Source organism: Euleptes europaea, chromosome 14 (genome assembly GCF_029931775.1).
Source record: "Euleptes europaea isolate rEulEur1 chromosome 14, rEulEur1.hap1, whole genome shotgun sequence".
NCBI classification, from domain to species: domain Eukaryota; kingdom Metazoa; phylum Chordata; class Lepidosauria; order Squamata; family Sphaerodactylidae; genus Euleptes; species Euleptes europaea.
Genome location: NC_079325.1, coordinates 34,454,706 through 34,472,256, shown reverse-complemented (window position 1 = coordinate 34,472,256; position 17,551 = coordinate 34,454,706). Strand labels below are relative to the sequence as shown.

Here is a 17,551-nt window from a genome sequence, read left to right as displayed (position 1 = left end):
CACTGTTGCAAAAGTGTGATCCTAAATGACCAAAGGGAGCCTGAGGCTCAGAACTGTGCTTTTTTGCTGGGGCCTCTCCAGCAGAATTCAACATGGCAGTGCCTATGGCTTTGTACAAAACAAATAAAAGCCCACTGTCCTCCATGTGGTTGGCATTTTTGATTAATGGAGGCGGGGGGGAGGGGTTAGAAGGCACATAATTGGGACCTGCATTGTGTTTCATAATGAAAGAACACAGACCATGCCCAAACCCCTCGCTCGTTCCCAAGTATCTCGCAAGGTTGCTATACATTTGGCTTGCCACTGCGAATAACCCCAAGAACCCAATTCCTGCAAGATTTTCCCCACAGCTTGCTGTTTATTTGAGGCACTGATAACAATCAATATGATCAGCACTGTAAACAGGGGCATAATTTGAGATGGCAAACTTGCACCAGCTTGCTGTAGGCAGTTTCCCCTGTCTATCATTTATTGCACTTGGAGAGTATCTGTCAGAGTAAAAGTCCTATTAATAGGCTGGTGTGATTTCTCCACCTGCAATTTTTGTCCACTCAGTTCAGAAAGTTTAGTGCTCACGTTTGCAGGCTTTGTGACAGAACACAAGATACAAAGAACGGAGAAGTTCTTCCTGGGGAGGCAGGACGAGAAAGGGTGACAAGAGAAGAGGCAAGAGTAGATTGCTAACTACTGTCAAAGGCCATTAAATAAAACAAGACAGATCCTGAAAGCAGCACCCATTAATCCATACCTTCAACAGAAAGAAGAAAATGCCAAACAGGGCAGGACTCATTTAAGTCCTCTAGTGCTGGTGTCGGGACAATAGCCTGTGGCTGAGGCAGGGCAGGCTACATTGGGAGGCAGGAGAGGTAGTCCCATCTGCTTTGAACACCACTCTTGAGACCAACTAATAGTTGGGGCTTCTCTTGCTGCAGCAGAGATGGAGAACTTGATTGCAGAGAAGCTGGGATGACATTCTCAACACCATGAAGAAGCGCGGGGGGGGGGGAGTCGATGCCCTTTGATCAAGTTGTCTGGCTTGATATTGGTGTCAGCTCTCACCCCTTTGGATCCTTTCGATCCCGAGCCAGCCTTTTTCACCGAGGACAGGGTGGGACTCTCAACAGGGTCCTGCAGGATGTCAGTTTCTGCTTTTCCCTGGGGGAGCGAACTGCTACGGCTGGTAGCAGCTTTGCAAATGATTGCTGTGCTCTCAACTGCACAGAGCCTGTAGCTGCCACAGGTGCCTTAGCCAGCCTCTGGCTGCAAGCAAAAACAGCAGGAAGCCCTCGAGGAGTCTGGAGCACACGGAATTTGGTGGGATTGTAGCATATCCAGGGCTACCTGTCCTTCCAGGCCTTGACTGAAGCTGCACCTGTGTCCTAGCGTGTGTGTATCAAAGGGTGCCCCTTGGTGCAGACTTCACAAAGACAATGGCAGCCAACTCCTTGCAGAATTCCTCCAGCACGATCACCCCTTCCAGCAGCATTTGGTGGCTGATCCTGCATGCGAGGAAAGAATTTTTACCATCCATGTCAATTGTCTTGGAGTTAAGGCACTACTGCTTGGCACTTAGAAAGTACTTCATGCACACTTTTTTAGCTCTATAAAACCCCAGCATGGTAGGTAAGAATTTTCACCCTCCTACAATCGAGCGGTACAGTGGCAAGCCTACAACCACACCGGACCTGGATGCTTCCTAGCTTATACTTATAGCTTATACTTATAGCTTATATATAGCTTATACTTATAGCTTATACTTTCCCCCCACTACACAGATGCTCACTCTGGAATAAAAAGGAGGGGCAGCTCTGTCATGCCCATCTCTAGCAGGGTGAAGTGTAGTTGTTAGAATAAGACGAGGGGGAGGGACCAAGGTTCAAATCCTCACCCAATCATAAAGCAAGCCACCACCAGGTTGTGGAGAGGAAAAACAATCCTGAGAACTGCTCTGAGCTCCTCAGAGGAAGGGCAGCATATAAATACATAGGTAAAACACAGTAAGCAGGAAAACAGTACTGCTCAGTGTGACACCTGCTGTTGGATTAAATCCTGCTCTAGAGAGAATATCAAGTTGCCACTCCCTTTTTAACTTCCAGTATTTGCATGACATACAGCAGGTACAAGGCTTGCACTGAATTAGGCTAAGGGTGTCCAACCAAGCTGACTAAGGGGAGGAAAGCCAACCACAGTGCTGAGCCACATAAGGGACAGGAGGCCACAGCAGGCCCCTGGGGACATCAGCTCTGCAACGGACTGGATGCCTTTTTGCCCATGTGACACAGCCAGAGCAGGGCCACAGCCTGCAATGAAGAGCTGGGTAGGCATGGGCAAGAAGTAAGTAAGACGATGAGGAACAGGAAGCAAGCCTGGAGCTTAGTCCCACCCCCGACAGCCTGCATCTTGTCCCAAAACCCCTCCCCTCCCCCAACATCAAACTAGCACAACACTCACTGCTGTCCTTCTGTGACCAAGCCCATTAAACGTTTCCGAACCAGCAGTAAGTTGGCTGGGAAGTCTGGTACCCTTTGGATTCTCTGCATCAGGTCTCCAATCACCTGGAAGGATGGGAAGGAAGGAAGCATTGAGCTGAAAGTAACTGAAGGAGTGAAAAGGCAGGCAGGCCAGCCATCTTTCACTTGCCGGGGGCAGGCACTTGCTTCAGGACCCACACAAGGGCCCTGGGGCCATGCAGCATTTCCACCCCCCTCTCCTCCCCATGCAGTTTAATTTTTTCCTGTCTTTGCCCCTTCCGAGGCAGGACATTACCCGGATCAGCACTGAGAAGAGGGTCCTACAGCCTGGGGCCAGGGACAGGTAGGGGTCCAGGAGGTACTCGTGCAGGTGAGGGTGTGGAAAGAGGGCCAAGCGGGACAGTACCGACGTTACTTGCAGGTTGACACCATAGGGCTGAAAAGGAAGAACAACACTGGAAGCGGCAGACAGCAGAGTTGTGTGGTTTCATTCATAACTTGCTGCTGGGAACAATTGCACCTAGTGGGTTGGGCAGGGGAACAGGAGAAAAATCACATGCTTGGCCCTGACCCCACTACCCATTCAGCAACCATCAGTATTGCTATGTATAGTATTCATATGCAAACGTGATCAATTTCATTGTTCCATAGCCAGGAGCATTTGAAGGCTCCTCCATAGGGTGGGAAGAGAGGGAAGGGGCTTCATGAGGGGGCCCTCCCACCTCCTCTGCTTTGAAGACGGTTCCCCAGAAGGGAGAAGTAGTCGCTTTTTCCTTTCCACCACTTCTAAGCCAAACAACAGGACCACTACACTGGGGCAAGGCAGGCTGAGTTCCAAACCATTTTCTCCCCTACCTGATCCAGCATCTGTGTCAGTCGGTCAAACAACACCTTCAGAAAGTGGCCCTCATAAAAGTGGGATCCTGCAGTACAGCTTTCCAGGGGCCGAGCAGCCTGGGGCCAGTTCCAGTTGGATGTGTTCGCATGATATTCCCAAAACTGACAGAAGAGAAAGGAATCTTGTCACGGTCTGGCAGTTGGAGCAGATGGAAGGGGCGCAGAAGTGGTGACTTGGGAATGGCATTGGGCTCCCTCCCTGGTTAAGAGAGCCTAAAGAGCTACGTGAGGCTCAGTGGGGACCAGCAAAGGAAAATGCATGCATGCTCTAGCAGAGGGGTGGGTCATAATGATGGGTTGTGACCGGGGTGGGTGGGGTGGACATGGAAGCAGTAACTCACTATCCCACTAGCATCATGGACGTAAGTGTCATATCCTCCTTCTTCCAGGTAGGCGGAGGTCTTTGCCTCACTAGGAACCAGGCAAAGGAAACTGAAAGAGAGAGCAGCAAATTGGTTTCTCAGACCCGATTCTGGAACGAGTGTGCAGAGAACACAAGAGCTGCTTCCACATTAGCCATTTTCTCCAGAATGGACATCATTAATTCACTCCGTTATGGAGAATCAAAATAATCACTGTTCTCTTCCCTCCCCCATTAAAAGACAAGCTTATGTGACTCTGAACGTAGTCCCAACATCTGCCTGTCTAATGGCAACTGGTAAAGCAGCACTGAGGTGGGAGTGGCAGCGCCTGGCAGCTGGTGGCATAGATGAGAAGACCCATATTTCTGTATTGCTTGTCCTTTCATTTCCTGGTTGTATTGTGACTACCACGCCCTGCTAACAATCCCTTCCTTCTCAGCTGTTTTGCATGAGCATTTTAATAAAACAAGTTTTTTTTATTAGTTGTTTTCTTACAGTCTTCAATCAGAAAGATCTCCTGGTTGGTTGTGCTTTAAAGTGGGTCCCGCTTCTTCCAGCCACTGCCTCTTTGGTCATTTTTTTCTTTGCAGACCTGACAATCTCACTATTGACTTGTCATACAAGAAGACTATTTAGTGTTATCAGAAACAGGCCTGCAAACCAATAAAAAACCTGTGCCGGCCATTTGAAAACAAGTAAGTGCAACAGTGACCTGGAGATAAAATCATATATTAAACCCTGACTAAGTCAATAACAGGGTTGCCATGGCTGCAAAGCAGCAACAATTAAATGGCCCATAGCTGAAAAGCAAAGGTTATTTTAAAGCACAGACTGGGAGACCCCTTTGCTGCGGCAATCAAATACCATTTAAGGGTAAGCCCTATTGAATCAAATGGGATTTATTTCTGAATAAACATATTTAGGACTGTGGAAGCCCAATCTAGCTGGGTTATGTACTTATGATCTTGGCACCAGGGATGGCTATTGTGGATTATTATGCAGAATGCAGCCCTATATTAAGTCCGGTGAGGAACCAGTTTTAAAATTCAGATTTCAGCACGCAGCAGTGCCTCTCCCAGTGCTAAGGCCCTTCTGTGGGAAAGATCCCGATCATGCCCCAAACTAAATGCACAGTCGCTCTGCCCAGCTAGGAAGCCAGCCAGATGGCTAGCTACTTAGGATAGGCACAAGTTCGTCCTGTCTTCAGAAATGGCATCCTCAGGATATGGAGGAAACCCAAGGCCAAGGGATTGCTCCCATGCCACTTCTTAAGTCATAAATTAATTTTATTGAGTGTGTGCAAAAACGACCAGTGCTCCACTAACACTCAGGGTGAATCAAACGCAACTCCCTTCCCAACCAAATACAAAACACCAGCCAGCCAGAAGTGAATCTGCTGTGGGAGCTTTGGCTTCCTTTCCATATTTATCACCTTGCTAACTTGGCATTCCACCTCCTTGCTGGTATGCCATCGAGTGCTTTGGCCACCAACATTCGTGCCAGGTCTGTGTAGAAAGCTCCGTGCCAAGCCACACCATCCCTCATGGTCAGAGCTGCCGGACACAGAGCTCCAAAAGGGCACCTGAGCTGGGCACAGACTGTGGGCTAAGGAACCCTTTCCCTTCCCCCCCACCTCCCCTTCTCAGTTACCTGCTGACCACCTCCTTCACATCCATCTTCTCCTCAGGTTGGACAGGCTGCTTTGGAGCAGGAACTGCTGGCTTTCTAGAGGCTTGGAAACCCACAGTCGGGAATCCATCGACAAAATAGGGGTCCTCTTCCAGTTCTCCGCTGGGATAGAAGAAGAGTTGGTTTTTATATGCCGAATTTCTCTACCACTTAAGGAAGAATCAAACTGGCTTACAGTCACCTTCCCCTCACCACATCAGATACCCTGTGAGGTAGGTGGGGCTGAGAGAGCTCAAAGAGCTGTGACAAGCCCACGGTCACCCAGCTGGCTTCATGTGGAAGAGTGGGGAAACCACCCTGGTTCACCAGATTAGCCTCCACCACTCATGTGGAGGAGCAGGGAATCAAACCCGGTTCTCCAGATCAGAGTTCACTGCTCCAAACCACCATTCTTAACCACTACACCATGCTGGGAAGAAGCATCAAGATGGCAGCTTTAGCTCTACCCACCAACCTCTCCCGCTCTTCCCCCTTCCAAACCCACTTACAGCCCATCCTCATAGAGATCCTGCTCTCGGCTGTAGTGTTCTTCCTGCCCATATGGGCTTCTCAGGATGTAGCTGCGCTCCTCCAGGTTGCGCAACACCAGATTCTGTAGGATGTGTGGGTCGGGAAGCCGAAGCAACTCCTCAAAGAACCTTAAGGTGACTATGCTGATCTGGAGAAAGGCAGGAAAGTGACAGAAGTGCCAATGCGATCCTGCTTGGGACTCCAAGCTGAGAAGTGTCACCTTCCCCACTCCCCAACAGAGGGGAGCCAGGAATACCACGGGAAGAGAAGAGGGTTGCAGGTTATGAAAAATAAGCTCAAAACCTTCCTTCTAAACAGGGAAGTCCTTCTGGTGAGCATCTTGAAACAATCCCTTTGAAGCTCACACAGCTCCAGCCAGTCTGCAGAAAGTAATAAAGGTGGTGCAGGGCTGGGAAGACAAGGGCCTCCCACGCTCAGATCGCTGGCCAGCAAAGGTTAGAGCCTCCAGCCCATGCTGTGGTTTGATTTGGGCTCGACGGGGATATTGGGGCTTGGAAAATCCAGTCCCAGACCTGGGTTTCATCACAAACTAGCTCTAAGAATTCCCAACTGTCTTATGTAGAGATGCTGCTGACTAAGGTCTATGATCTTTCTGGTGGTTAAAGAGTAACTGGCTCCAGCAAAGCAGTGGATGAAACTGCAAACTGCGGCAGCAAAGGAGGAGAAGTGCCAGAGGGCTGCTGGTGCAGAGCTTAATCTGAGCCAGGGAGGCTCAGCTCCAGTGAATGCTTTGAATGCCAGGGAGCAGCCCTGCATTGCATGGAGCAATTATAATGGTCCTTTCCTCATCACCGAGGAGGAGTAGTTGGTTTTTACATGTCGACTTTCTCTGCCACTTAAGGGAAACTCAAACTGACTTACAATCACCTTCCCTGTCCCTCCCCACAACAGACACCCTGTGAGGTAGGTGGGGCTGAGAGAGTGTGACCAGCCCAAGGTCACCCAGCTGGCTTCGTGTGTAGGAGCGGTGAAACAAATCCAGTTCACCAGATTAGCTCCTGCTCATGCTCACCTGAAGCTTGAGAGACAAAGAGCTTCCAAGGCAACAAGCGTAACCTTTGGACAGTCACAAGCTCAACTCCTTGGGAAATTAAACAAGGGGCTGAACCCTGGCTTAAGAGCCAAAGCAGGCTAAGTCCATATACATCTGCATCTGTGTGTCCAAAGTATTCCTGCTCACCTCATCGGACAGATGGTTGCAGCGCTCGATCAGCTGGGAGCACAGAGAGGGGTGCTGCTGGTAGTCAGGGTTCTCAAGCACTCGAGGCTTCCTTCCAGTCCCCAGCAGAAATACCACCAGCTCCTGGAGGAGGGCAGGAGCACGGATTTGTCTCACCAGGCCTGTCAGAATGGTCGTTGAGATGAGAATGCCATGTTCCGACCTGCCAGAAAAGCCCAAGCTGAATTTGCAGAGCAGCTTTTGGTGGTGGATTTGAAAGGCCTCTGGGCTCTGCTGGCAAAGCAACTGCTCAGAGCTCCCCCTTCTCTTGACCCAGTGAGCCCAGACTCACATCTGTAGGAGATGAGGCTGAAGACGTCCCACGAAGAGCCTCTGAGCCACTTCCTCTGCTACAGGGCGTGCAAGGATCTGGTGGGGTGCAAAACTATTATGTCACAACTCTGCCATTTGCTCCCCCTTGCCAATTTCACATGCCTTCATAAACTAGAGTCAGCTAGGAGGCCAATGCCACAAAAATACATGCAGGTGCAGAGGGATGGCTTTAAGTTTCTTACCGGAGGGGCCCCTTTTACAAGGCAATCGCAGAAGTCAAGCCAGGCAAAGAAAGCCTCCAGGTCTGGTTGTCCTGGAAAAGAGTTCTCCTCAGCAGAGCTGCCCTGCAACCTGCAAGAAGATAAAAAAACTCACCAACTGCTATCAAGATAGAGACACTGTAGTGGTGGGGAACAAGACGCCTCTCCCTTTTGGAACCTGACAACCTCATGGGAAGAAAGCCTGATCCCAGAAATAGCCAAAGGCAGCCCTCTTCATATTGGCTGTGGACTCTCCTCACTATGTCCATTTAGGAGAAAGAAATCCTCTTTTCTACACTGGTAAAGCAGACCTCTAGCAGGGAGCACAGGCGAATTACTGCATAACCCAGAGGTAGGCCCTGCTCATAAAAGACTGTTACCAAGGTGAATTCCCAGGACCAGGCACTCTCTCCAACAGCTCCTGTTGCATCTGCCGGATAAATATCCACCCAGGCCCAAATTGTACTTTGAATCTCAGGTGGTGGCATGCTCACCCTACTTCTCATTGTAGCTTCTGAGCTGCCTTCAAGGCCAACCCCGTGTAAAGTGCATTACAGTAATACAGTCTAGATGTAACAGATTAGTATTGCTGGATCAAAGATGAAAAAAATGCACTCCATGTCTGCACTTTTTTACACACACACACACACACACACACACACTCATATTCATGAGTGTGTATGAGGCAACTTGGGACCCAGCAGTTGCCACCAGGGGTTCAGAATATCCTCTGGTCTGGGCAAGCCATGATGATGGATTGGGAGGGCAGAATCAACCTACTATCAGTTCCCTGCTCACCCAAATGAGGGTTTCTTGATCCCATCAGTATTCGGCACCAGAGCACTGGATATCTCAACTGTACACCCACCCAAGCTTGCTCCTCGCAAAAGATCAAACTATGCAAATCAGGGCCTCTTTCCTTGCCTATGGGCCAGGGCCTAGGACTCCTTGCCGCGACATGGGTGGTTCCAATGGCATCCCAGTGTAACCCAGAGAGCTTCCTACCTCCAACTGACTGGCTGAAGCATGGCAAGGTTGGCAGGGTCGATATGAGCAGGGATGGCATCGTATAGGGTGCAGAGATGGCCAGCCACCAGCGGGCACAGCATGCTGTCTTGTGCCAGAGCAAGAGCAGCTGTCGGACGATCAATACTGGTAAGGAGCAGCAGATTCTCTTGAGCTTTTACAGCAACTTTCCTCTTCTACATGGGATGAAAAAATTACACTCCTGCAGCCTCATCTCTCTCTGGAAACCCTCTCCTTCCAGCTGTGATGCTGGGGAGGGCAAGGTGAGAGAGAGAAAAGGGAGTAGGACTAGCAAGAAGCTGTTGTTTCGCACATGTTCTCTTCCCCCTCCCTCCACAGTGCTACACCTCCATACCTTGCTCTTGCACAAACTGATCAGAGAGGTCACCAAGTTTGATCCAGGGGAGACCGGTTCCACACGTGACACCCCACAGGAAACTTCCCCTGAGCACAACCTCCTGCCCTGCTCTGCGGGGGCTGTCTCCGTGCTCACAGGGTCTGGGAGCTCAACTGTTGCTTCCTGCAGTTGGAAGGGCTGATCCATGCTCTGCCCATTTGCTGCATGCTTGCCCTTGTGCTTGCCCTTGTGGGAGAGAAAGACCTTTTCACTGTCTGGATTTATTTTCAGAAATAAAGTGTAGTTGCAGTCCAAAGAGGGTGTAGCTCACATGGGGCTCCTCAACAGACAACAGCGTTTGCATGAGCTAGATATCTGCAGGCTTTCCAATAGGCCTTGGCAGCAGAACGCATGGCAATTTGAACTTCTCCACACAAACTAGTTCCACTTGATTCTTAGCCCATCAACCGTAAGAGCCAACCGTTGGGGAAAAAGTTTGCCAAACTCTATCCATAAAGAAAAAGAAAAACTGTTTAAAGAGCTGTGCTACCTCCAGCTCCCTAGCAGTTTGTTGCTCCACCTTTAATAAACAATGCCATTAGCGCTGTTTAGGCCATTTAGGCAACTTAGGCGGTGGGAGAAGGAAGAGTCAGTGGGAAGCCCAGTGGGTCCAGCTGGGTGGGAGATAGGGTTGCCAACTCCTTGTGGGGAAATTCCTGGAGATTTGGGGAGGTGGAGCCTGGGGAGGGGAGGAGTTTGGGAAGGGGCAGGAACTCAGCAGGGTATAATGCCATACAGCCCATCCACCAAGCAGCCATTTTCTCCAGGGGAATTGATCTTTCTAGTCTGGAGATCAGTTGTAATTCCAGGCGATCTCTAGGTCCCGCCTGGAGGCTAGCAACCCTAGTGGGGAGACAATGGTGTTTCAGCAACTGCATCACTAGGCCACAAGGCAGATGCAACTTCAGCCCCAGCCCCAACATCACTCCTTCTGAACCAGTCTGATTTTCACCTCCATTGGACAGAGCAATCAAGTACATATCCGCCAGGGACAGGGAGCATTTACACATTGGCAGACCTAGAGGCAGAACAGCTACATGCAGCCTGCCCCCGGCCCATGACATAAGGGTCAAAAAGAGATGCAACAATCCCTCACCTCAAGAACATAGGGGAGCAGGGCAGGTTCCTGCCTGATCTTGGGGCACAAAACAGCAACAAGCTGCATCATTTCATTCTCGAGCTCTGGGCCCAGTTGAAGGAGTTTCTGCAGGAGGACATTGGGGTAATCAGCAGTGGCTCCAAGAAGCAACTGGGAAGAGACGCCCGAAGGAGCTCTGGCCCAGGGGACCACTTGCAAGCCACTGAGAGCCACACATGCAATTAGGAGAAGCATCATGCTCACCTGGACAGGCCGGTACACACTCAAGTAATGCAGCAAGGGACACTGCATTTGTCCCAGCAGACGGCTGAAGAAAAGGAGCACCTGAGACCTCATACCCGGAGGATACTGGGGACCAGAAAAGGAAGGTTAGAGCAGGGGTCTCACCCATTTAACATCTCTTGTGAAAACAGCATGTACTATTCTTTATTCACTGGATTTATATCCTGTAACTTGGCTTCAAGGAGCCCTCATGGTGGCTTACAACAATGTATGGCAACAATATAGCTATGACTATAAACAGATCATCCAAAACGAACAACCAGAGAAAACACAGCATATTAACAGCCAATAAAACAATTTTCCTGCGCAAATAAAAGCATTTCACCTATTTCCTAAAAGTAAAGCTAGACTGCCCTGCCAATCTTCTTTTGCGAGAGGGTTTCATACTGAAGGCACCACTATCAAAAGGCATGTCCAGGGTTAAAGATTCTATCCATTTCCCATGTGGTCTCATGCAATTGTACCATATAAAAAGATAAGAGAGAGCAGTAAGGAAGGAAGGTCTGTTGAGCTGAAAGTGGACATGAAAGGCAAATAGGAAAGGCTGGTATGCAGCCATTCAAAAACCACACACTAGAAAGATGTTACTGCTAGCCTATGATGTAACCTTTTATAAACCCAACCATGTTTCTCAAGAAGCAAGTTCAATGGATCCCAATGGGACTCAATTCCACATAGACCTGCACAGAAGTTACATGTTATTGTGATTTGTCTTCTGGTGTAGGACTTCTGGATCAGCCCGCTTAAGTAAAACTACAAGAGATGCTAAACTACCACAGATGGTAAACCAACTGACATGGCTTTAAGGTACCACAGATCAGTGAAAGATGTACCTTTTTGCAAGGGGGGAAATTACAGAATCTCAAAGATGGGAAGAAAGGTAAAGGCCATTGAGATATGGCACAAATAATCTGCATAAAGAGAAGAACTGAGATGTTAGACAAGATGGGAAAAAAGAAAAGACAAGAAATGAATGTTCATTGCAAGAGAGGTGGTATGATTCAGCTGTGATTCAAGAAGTCCCCATTTCACTTATCAGTTTGGCTACAAACTGACTAGAAGGCCTTAGGAAAATAATACCCTTCTAGCTTTAGCTTTTTGTCTCTTCACCAATAAGGATAGTAATACTGATCTACCTTAATAATGAACCTGTAATATTACTAAGATAATCTACACAAACACTTTAAAAATATTGCCACCATTTCTCTCTCTCTCCCCCCCTTCCCACTACTTGTAAAGCCAGCCAGTGGTAGCCACACAAATTGAGGGACTCCAAAAATGAAGCAATACCTCAGCTTTCCCCAGGGTACTGAGAGTCTCCAACGTTTTGTGCTGAAGCAAATACTCCAAGCAGGGTCCTGTCTCTCCTGATGACTGTTGCTTCTCCTCGTACACCAGGATGTCCAGCATCTGTTTTAAATGCCAGGGGATGTCTGTCTGCTTTGCTGGCTTGTTTTCATCTGGAAAGGAGACAAATATTTATCAAACACACAAAAGCCATCTTTCGTTGTACATGGGATCCCATTCACTCCTTCCTGAAGTCACTACTAATAAAGACTGATGAAAAACACCAGGCATTATTGTCTGCAAAACATTAATGCCCGACTCTTTTCAACTGGATGTTGATTCATACTATATTGCCATGGATGAGATAGTGATCAGGCTGTGGACCCTGACTGGGAGGAACGGTGGCATAAAAATGTTCAAAAATGTTCTAAATAAATAAATTGCCAGACTTGTATTATAGTTTTAAAGTGTACCCCACATTTCCTCTTTAAAAGGTCTTAAAATGGCTTTTACTTGTAAGAAGTACATCAGTAAAACCAAACAGCGGACATTCTGATTTCAGCAGCAGCACAAGAACATGTCAGAATAAGTATTAAAAAGCTCAGCTAACTGAGAGCCACCCTGACATCTGAATGAAAATAATGATGGCACCAAGCAAATCTCCCTGAGGCAGTCAGCAGCAAAGCAGGTGCATAACACTAAAAAGGCCCTCTTTAGAATAGCTGCAGTTAGTGAAATTCATCCATGCAATCATGACTATGTGGTGCTAAGAGAACATCTACAAACTTGCTACATCACTTACAGAGCCCCAGTTAGGGAAGATATGAACAATTTTATTCAGTTTAGCAAATTACAGTGGCCACTGAGGGTTCACATATGAACACATGAAGCTGCCTTATACTGAATCAGGCCCTTGGTCCATCAAAGTCAGTATTGCCTACTTAGACTGGCAGCGGCTCTCCAGGGTCTCAGGAAGAGGTTTTTCACACTACCTACTTGCCTAGTCCCTTTCACTGGAGATGCTGGGGATTGAACCTGGGACCTACTGCGTGCCAAGCAGATGCTCTACCACTGAGCCACGACCCCTCCCCACAACTTACACAACCTGTATTCTATAGCAGTAGCCTCGGATCTGAGCCCTGAAAACACTGACCTTCCTTGGATTCCTCATAAAAAAGATTCTTCAACACCCCGAAGCACTCTGCTTGTGCATGTGATGGTAGTAAGGAAGTAAATAGTAAGTCTTCAAATAGGCTCTTGCCTAAATTTAGCTAGATTATTCCAACTTCTCCATCTGCAATCTAGATATCCCAAATGCTTCATGACTTCTAGCTCCCTGGTCTCGCTCAATGGGAGCAGAGGACTGGGAATGACTGACTGGCAATAGACACATCTCTGAATTCAAAATGTAGACCATGGTGCTGATAGGACTGCCAGCCATGTCAGTGAGAAATCTCCATCAGGGCCATCAAGAAACCATCTGTAACCATGTTAGAATTGGGGTAGGGGGGAGGAGAGACCAGTTGAACTAGCTCTCCAGTCTTATGAATATCTGAACACACTGTTAGTCTACTGGACAGAGATTTGTGACAGACCAACAGCAATGTTGACATCTTTCCCATCTTCAAATCTCTCTCATTGTGCTGGACCCTACATACCTTGTCTGACCCAAAATACCATCTACATAGGGCCCAGAACCTTATTGGTAACCCCAAACTTGTCACGGCTGCTATGAGCTTGTCAGTATGATGTTTGGCACCGAATCCAAGACCATATTAGGAAGCTGAAGCAGGAAATCCATTATATAGCTAGTTGGGCAGTACACCAACAGAACCTCCAGTTTATTCGGATTGCCTGGCACCAGGTACCGACACTTGAATCTAATGTTATTTTGGCCAGGACACACAGCAAGTGAGAAAGCATTCTCCCCAATCACAGAATCTTGGCTGAAGCAGCACCAAAACCCCAAGTAGGCACAACTGGAAGAGACCAGTCCTATGCTTAACTCCAAACCTGGTAATTTCCCAACCAAACCATGTATCTATTTTATAATTACTGTTAATGGAAATTTCTGACACTTTAAAAATAATATTGAAGTGTCAGTTGGTGATAGAAAGATGTCTTGCTCAAATCAGGGTAGGGTAAAAAAAAGGATCAAGGTATGCTATCAGAGGTGCAGTCAGGACCTGCCTGTGCTCCAAGGCACGAGGGAAGCCTTTCTGGCCAGAAGTGCCTGCAACCAGTTTTGACAGATGTGCCGGTAGCACCTAATAGGAAATGAGGACCCACCCACCGTTATACACGCTCTTGTAGCCTCCAGATTAGGATTGGATCAGCGTAACACGTTCTACATTTGTCAGCCTTTGAAAACCTGTTTGCAAACTTTCTGTCAGTGCCACTTTAATTTTCTGCTTATTTTTAAAAATCTGTTGTGCTGTAAGTTTCAAAAAAGCAAGTTAAGGGTCCTCATGAGACGGGAAGGAAGTGTCTCAGTTCTGCCAAATACCCAGGCCACTTTACTCAGCTGTCCTCTAGATAGGCTTTCAGAGGCCTTTTAGCCCTCATGGGCGGGTTACATCCTGATATTCTATCCCTCTTCTCCCAGTGTCTTTGTCCCGAGTAATAATAACCCTGACCAGGGAACATAATCGGGGGAGTTTGAGACACCTACCGGTAGTCTCCAGGTAGTAGTGGGTGAGGCCCTTCCAGTGTTCCGTGAAGGCTGCTAGGAGATCTATGTCGGGCTCCTCCTGCAGGAGAAAGAGTCGGTGAAGGGGGGCAGGTAGGGCTGCCAATCTCCAGGTGGTGGCAGGAAGAAAACAGTGCAGGCAATTATATCCAAAACATATACTCAAAAAAGGTACAAGACATCAAACAACAGTGCTATACATAAAGACTATCACAAGAATACAATTATATACAAAGCTATTCACAATGTGAAAGCAATATTGAATCAAGCACAATGGCTATCTTCCGACGAAACGACGTCCAATATCAAGTTTCAAGGTGGTGGCTGGAGCTCTCCTGCTATTACAACGGATCTCCAGCTGATATAATCAGTTCACCTGGAGAAAATGGTTGCTTTGGCCATTGGACTCTATGGCATTGAAGTCCCTCCCCTCTCCAAACCCCGCCCTCCTCAGGCTCCAACCCCAAAATCTCCAGGCATTTCCCAATCCAGCGCTGGAAACCGTAGGGACAGGGACCGCTGGTGTCGCCTCGCCCCCTCCCACACCGTTCCCCCTCCCTTCAGTGAGCCACGAAGGGCAGGATCCCCGGTGGCCCTCGCCGCCGCCCACCGCGATCCTTCCTCACCGTCCACCCACCCCGCCGGATGCCCCGTGCCCCACCGTCGCCACTGCCCGCTGCAGGAGGGCGCCCAGGCGACCGAGCAGGGCCATGGCTGCACGGTAGGAGGCAATGAGCTGGAGAGCCGCCGGGGGCCAGGCGGCGGCCCTGTTCCGCCCCCCAGCAGGCGGTGCCAACCTGCTCCGGCTTCCCTGCTGGGGGGTGGGGTGGGTGGGTGGGGTGGAGCGGCAGAAAGACGTAGACAAAGCAAGCTCACCTCTGGGAGGGGGAACAAAAGGCTGCCGCTTCTGATAGGGCCGCTGCCCAGTCCCTCACAAATATCAGAAGCGGGCCCCAATGAGAAAGGAGATACAAACGCATGTCCCGCCTCTCCTGCGCGCCAAACGAGACGCCATCTCCGAGGCGACCGGAGAGTGTTGTGTCTCTGTCGTCATCCGCCCGCGACGAGGGTTCGCGCGACCTGGCGGGGCCCTTCGGCGGTCAAAGGCGCAGGAGAAGTAGGCGGCGGTAGCGCCTGTCTCCGCGGCCGTCATGTCCTTGGGGCCGGTGCTCCGTGGCGTTCGGGGCCGCTCTGGGCTTAGTGCTCTGCGGACGGTGAGGAAAGGCGGGTGGGGCTCGGAGCGTGTGCATGTGTGCTGTGACAGCCAGATAGATTTCCCCTGAATATGGAAGAGCCATTTAAGCAGTCTGATTTAATAAGTTTGTAATGACCTCTTTTCCTTTCTGTAAATGTATTGAAAATGTATTAGGACAGCAAGGGATTAGCTTGTTGCTGGGCAGGATAACTCTATGTGTGTGTGTTGAGTTACCAGGGGAAGAATGTCTGCCTGGATACTAGCTAGCTGTGTGTGTGTGTGTGTGCTAAGTTAGTAGGGTAAATGTCAGGGGAAAGTTACAGTGAACAATAACAAGAACTGGAACTGGAAATAACTGCCTGAGCTCTAGAGGCTCCAGTCTTTGTAAACAACCTGATGGGCATGGATTGTTGACACGTCCTCTCAAGGCATCAATTTTGGTTAAAAGTGTGCGCCCCAGTATAATCGGGGCCCAGTTATTTTGCTTGCTAGAGCGACTGGGTGACCAGCTGGAATAAACTGTTTTTCTTGATAACGATCTCGGGTCTCTCTCTCCCCAGCCCCGAACCCCCGTTTACCACATCAGTGCCTGATCGCGCTTGAAATATTGTCCTTGCTCAGCAGAGCGGTCTGTTTCCCTGCCTACCTGCGAGAGCAGCCGTCGGGACGCTCCAGGTGTCGTGAGGCTGCAGGGCAGGGCTAGGGTTACCAACCTCAAGGTGGAGCCTGGAGTTCTCCCGGAATTTTACTGCTGTCCAGATCACAAAGATCAGTTCTCCTAGAGAAAATGGCCGCTTCGGAGGGTAGATGGTATCACATCCCCGCTGAGCTCACTTCCCTCTCTTAAACTTCATCCTTCTCGGGCACTGCCTTCAAATCTCCAAGAATGTCCGAAGATGGGGTTCGTAATCCTCGGCAAGGGAGGACCTGTGCAGTCATGAAGGGTTCTCTTGTTCCAGCCCAAAGGATGAGGCTGTTCTGTGGGATAGGGAAGTACCTCAGAACAGAATATGGTTGCAGGTAGCTGCACTGGCCCAAATTAAAATCCATGGATTTTAAACAAAGTTGGGGGGGGGGTTTCAGGCTGGGGTGTTAAGGCCACTTTGTGTGCCTCCTACAGGATGCCTGCAGGATGCTTAGTTGACTTCATTGGGCACAGGGTGTGGCTGTCTAAAAAGCTAGGTATCTTTTAGATATCCTGTGTGTGTGTAAAGTGCCCTAAAGTCACAGCTGATGTATGGCAACCCAGTAGGATTTTTGAGGCAAGAAACTAACAGAGATGGTTTGCCATTGCCTTCCTTTGCATAACAACCCTGGTATTCCTTGGTGGCCTCTTATCTGAATACTAACCAGTGCCGACCCTGCTTAGCTTCTGAGATCTGATGAGATCAGGCTAACCTGGGCTATCCAGGTTAGACATCCTATGGATTGCAAACAAAGGGATCTTTTTCCAGGTGTTTTTCTTCCCTCTGTCCTTTTGTTTTTAACATTCAGCCTGATGAAGGATTTTGAAAGTACTAAAAGATTGCATATTGTTTTGTGACATTTTGGTTGGTCTTAATAAATGGTATTATGTGTCTGTTGTTTTTGGAGCTGAATTTTATTGCCCCCCTTCTTTGCTCACCTTGGTGTGACTGCAATCATTCTGCTTTGGGCTGTTATGGAGTCCCAACTTATAAATGGCAATTTGCCCATCCTGGATCAGCTCTCCTTGCCAGTTTCTTTTGCATGTGCACAGGTGATTCTCTGAACCTTGGTAGTTCTTTGTTGTATGGCTGATTGGCACTATATGTTGGCATGGAAGAGAACTGAAGTGGCAATAAACTTATCTTGATTTGGTTTGACTTTCTTCCTAGGCAAAGCTTCATGTTAGT

General features: G+C 48.8%; 1 protein-coding gene across 1 annotated transcript; it reads right to left on the bottom strand.

The window, feature by feature from the left end:
- Positions 1-1,393: 1,393 nt before the first annotated feature.
- Positions 1,394-15,202, bottom strand: FHIP2B (FHF complex subunit HOOK interacting protein 2B). Its single transcript, XM_056860398.1, has 17 exons — positions 15,144-15,202; positions 14,465-14,543; positions 11,797-11,966; positions 10,468-10,572; positions 10,222-10,329; positions 9,084-9,299; positions 8,708-8,904; positions 7,685-7,793; positions 7,462-7,538; positions 7,131-7,332; positions 5,908-6,077; positions 5,381-5,521; positions 3,710-3,800; positions 3,327-3,470; positions 2,767-2,907; positions 2,452-2,555; positions 1,394-1,499 (listed from the first exon to the last, which is right to left on the bottom strand). The coding sequence occupies exons 1-17, from the start codon at positions 15,192-15,194 to the stop codon at positions 1,394-1,396; spliced, it is 2,211 nt and encodes a 736-aa protein (XP_056716376.1). The 5' UTR covers positions 15,195-15,202.
- Between the last annotated feature and the right edge of the window lie 2,349 nt (positions 15,203-17,551).

Bases quoted from the DNA above. Each gene is read 5' to 3' on its own strand.
- FHIP2B (XM_056860398.1), bottom strand. From the start codon at position 15,194: ATGGCCCTGCTCGGTCGCCTGGGCGCCCTCCTGCAGCGGGCAGTGGCG. The intron at 14,544-15,143 runs GTGGGGCACGGG...TTTCTCCTGCAG, and splicing joins TGCAGCGGGCAGTGGCGACG to GAGGAGCCCGACATAGATCT. The intron at 7,539-7,684 runs GTAAGAAACTTA...GCACCCCACCAG, and splicing joins TTGTAAAAGGGGCCCCTCCG to ATCCTTGCACGCCCTGTAGC.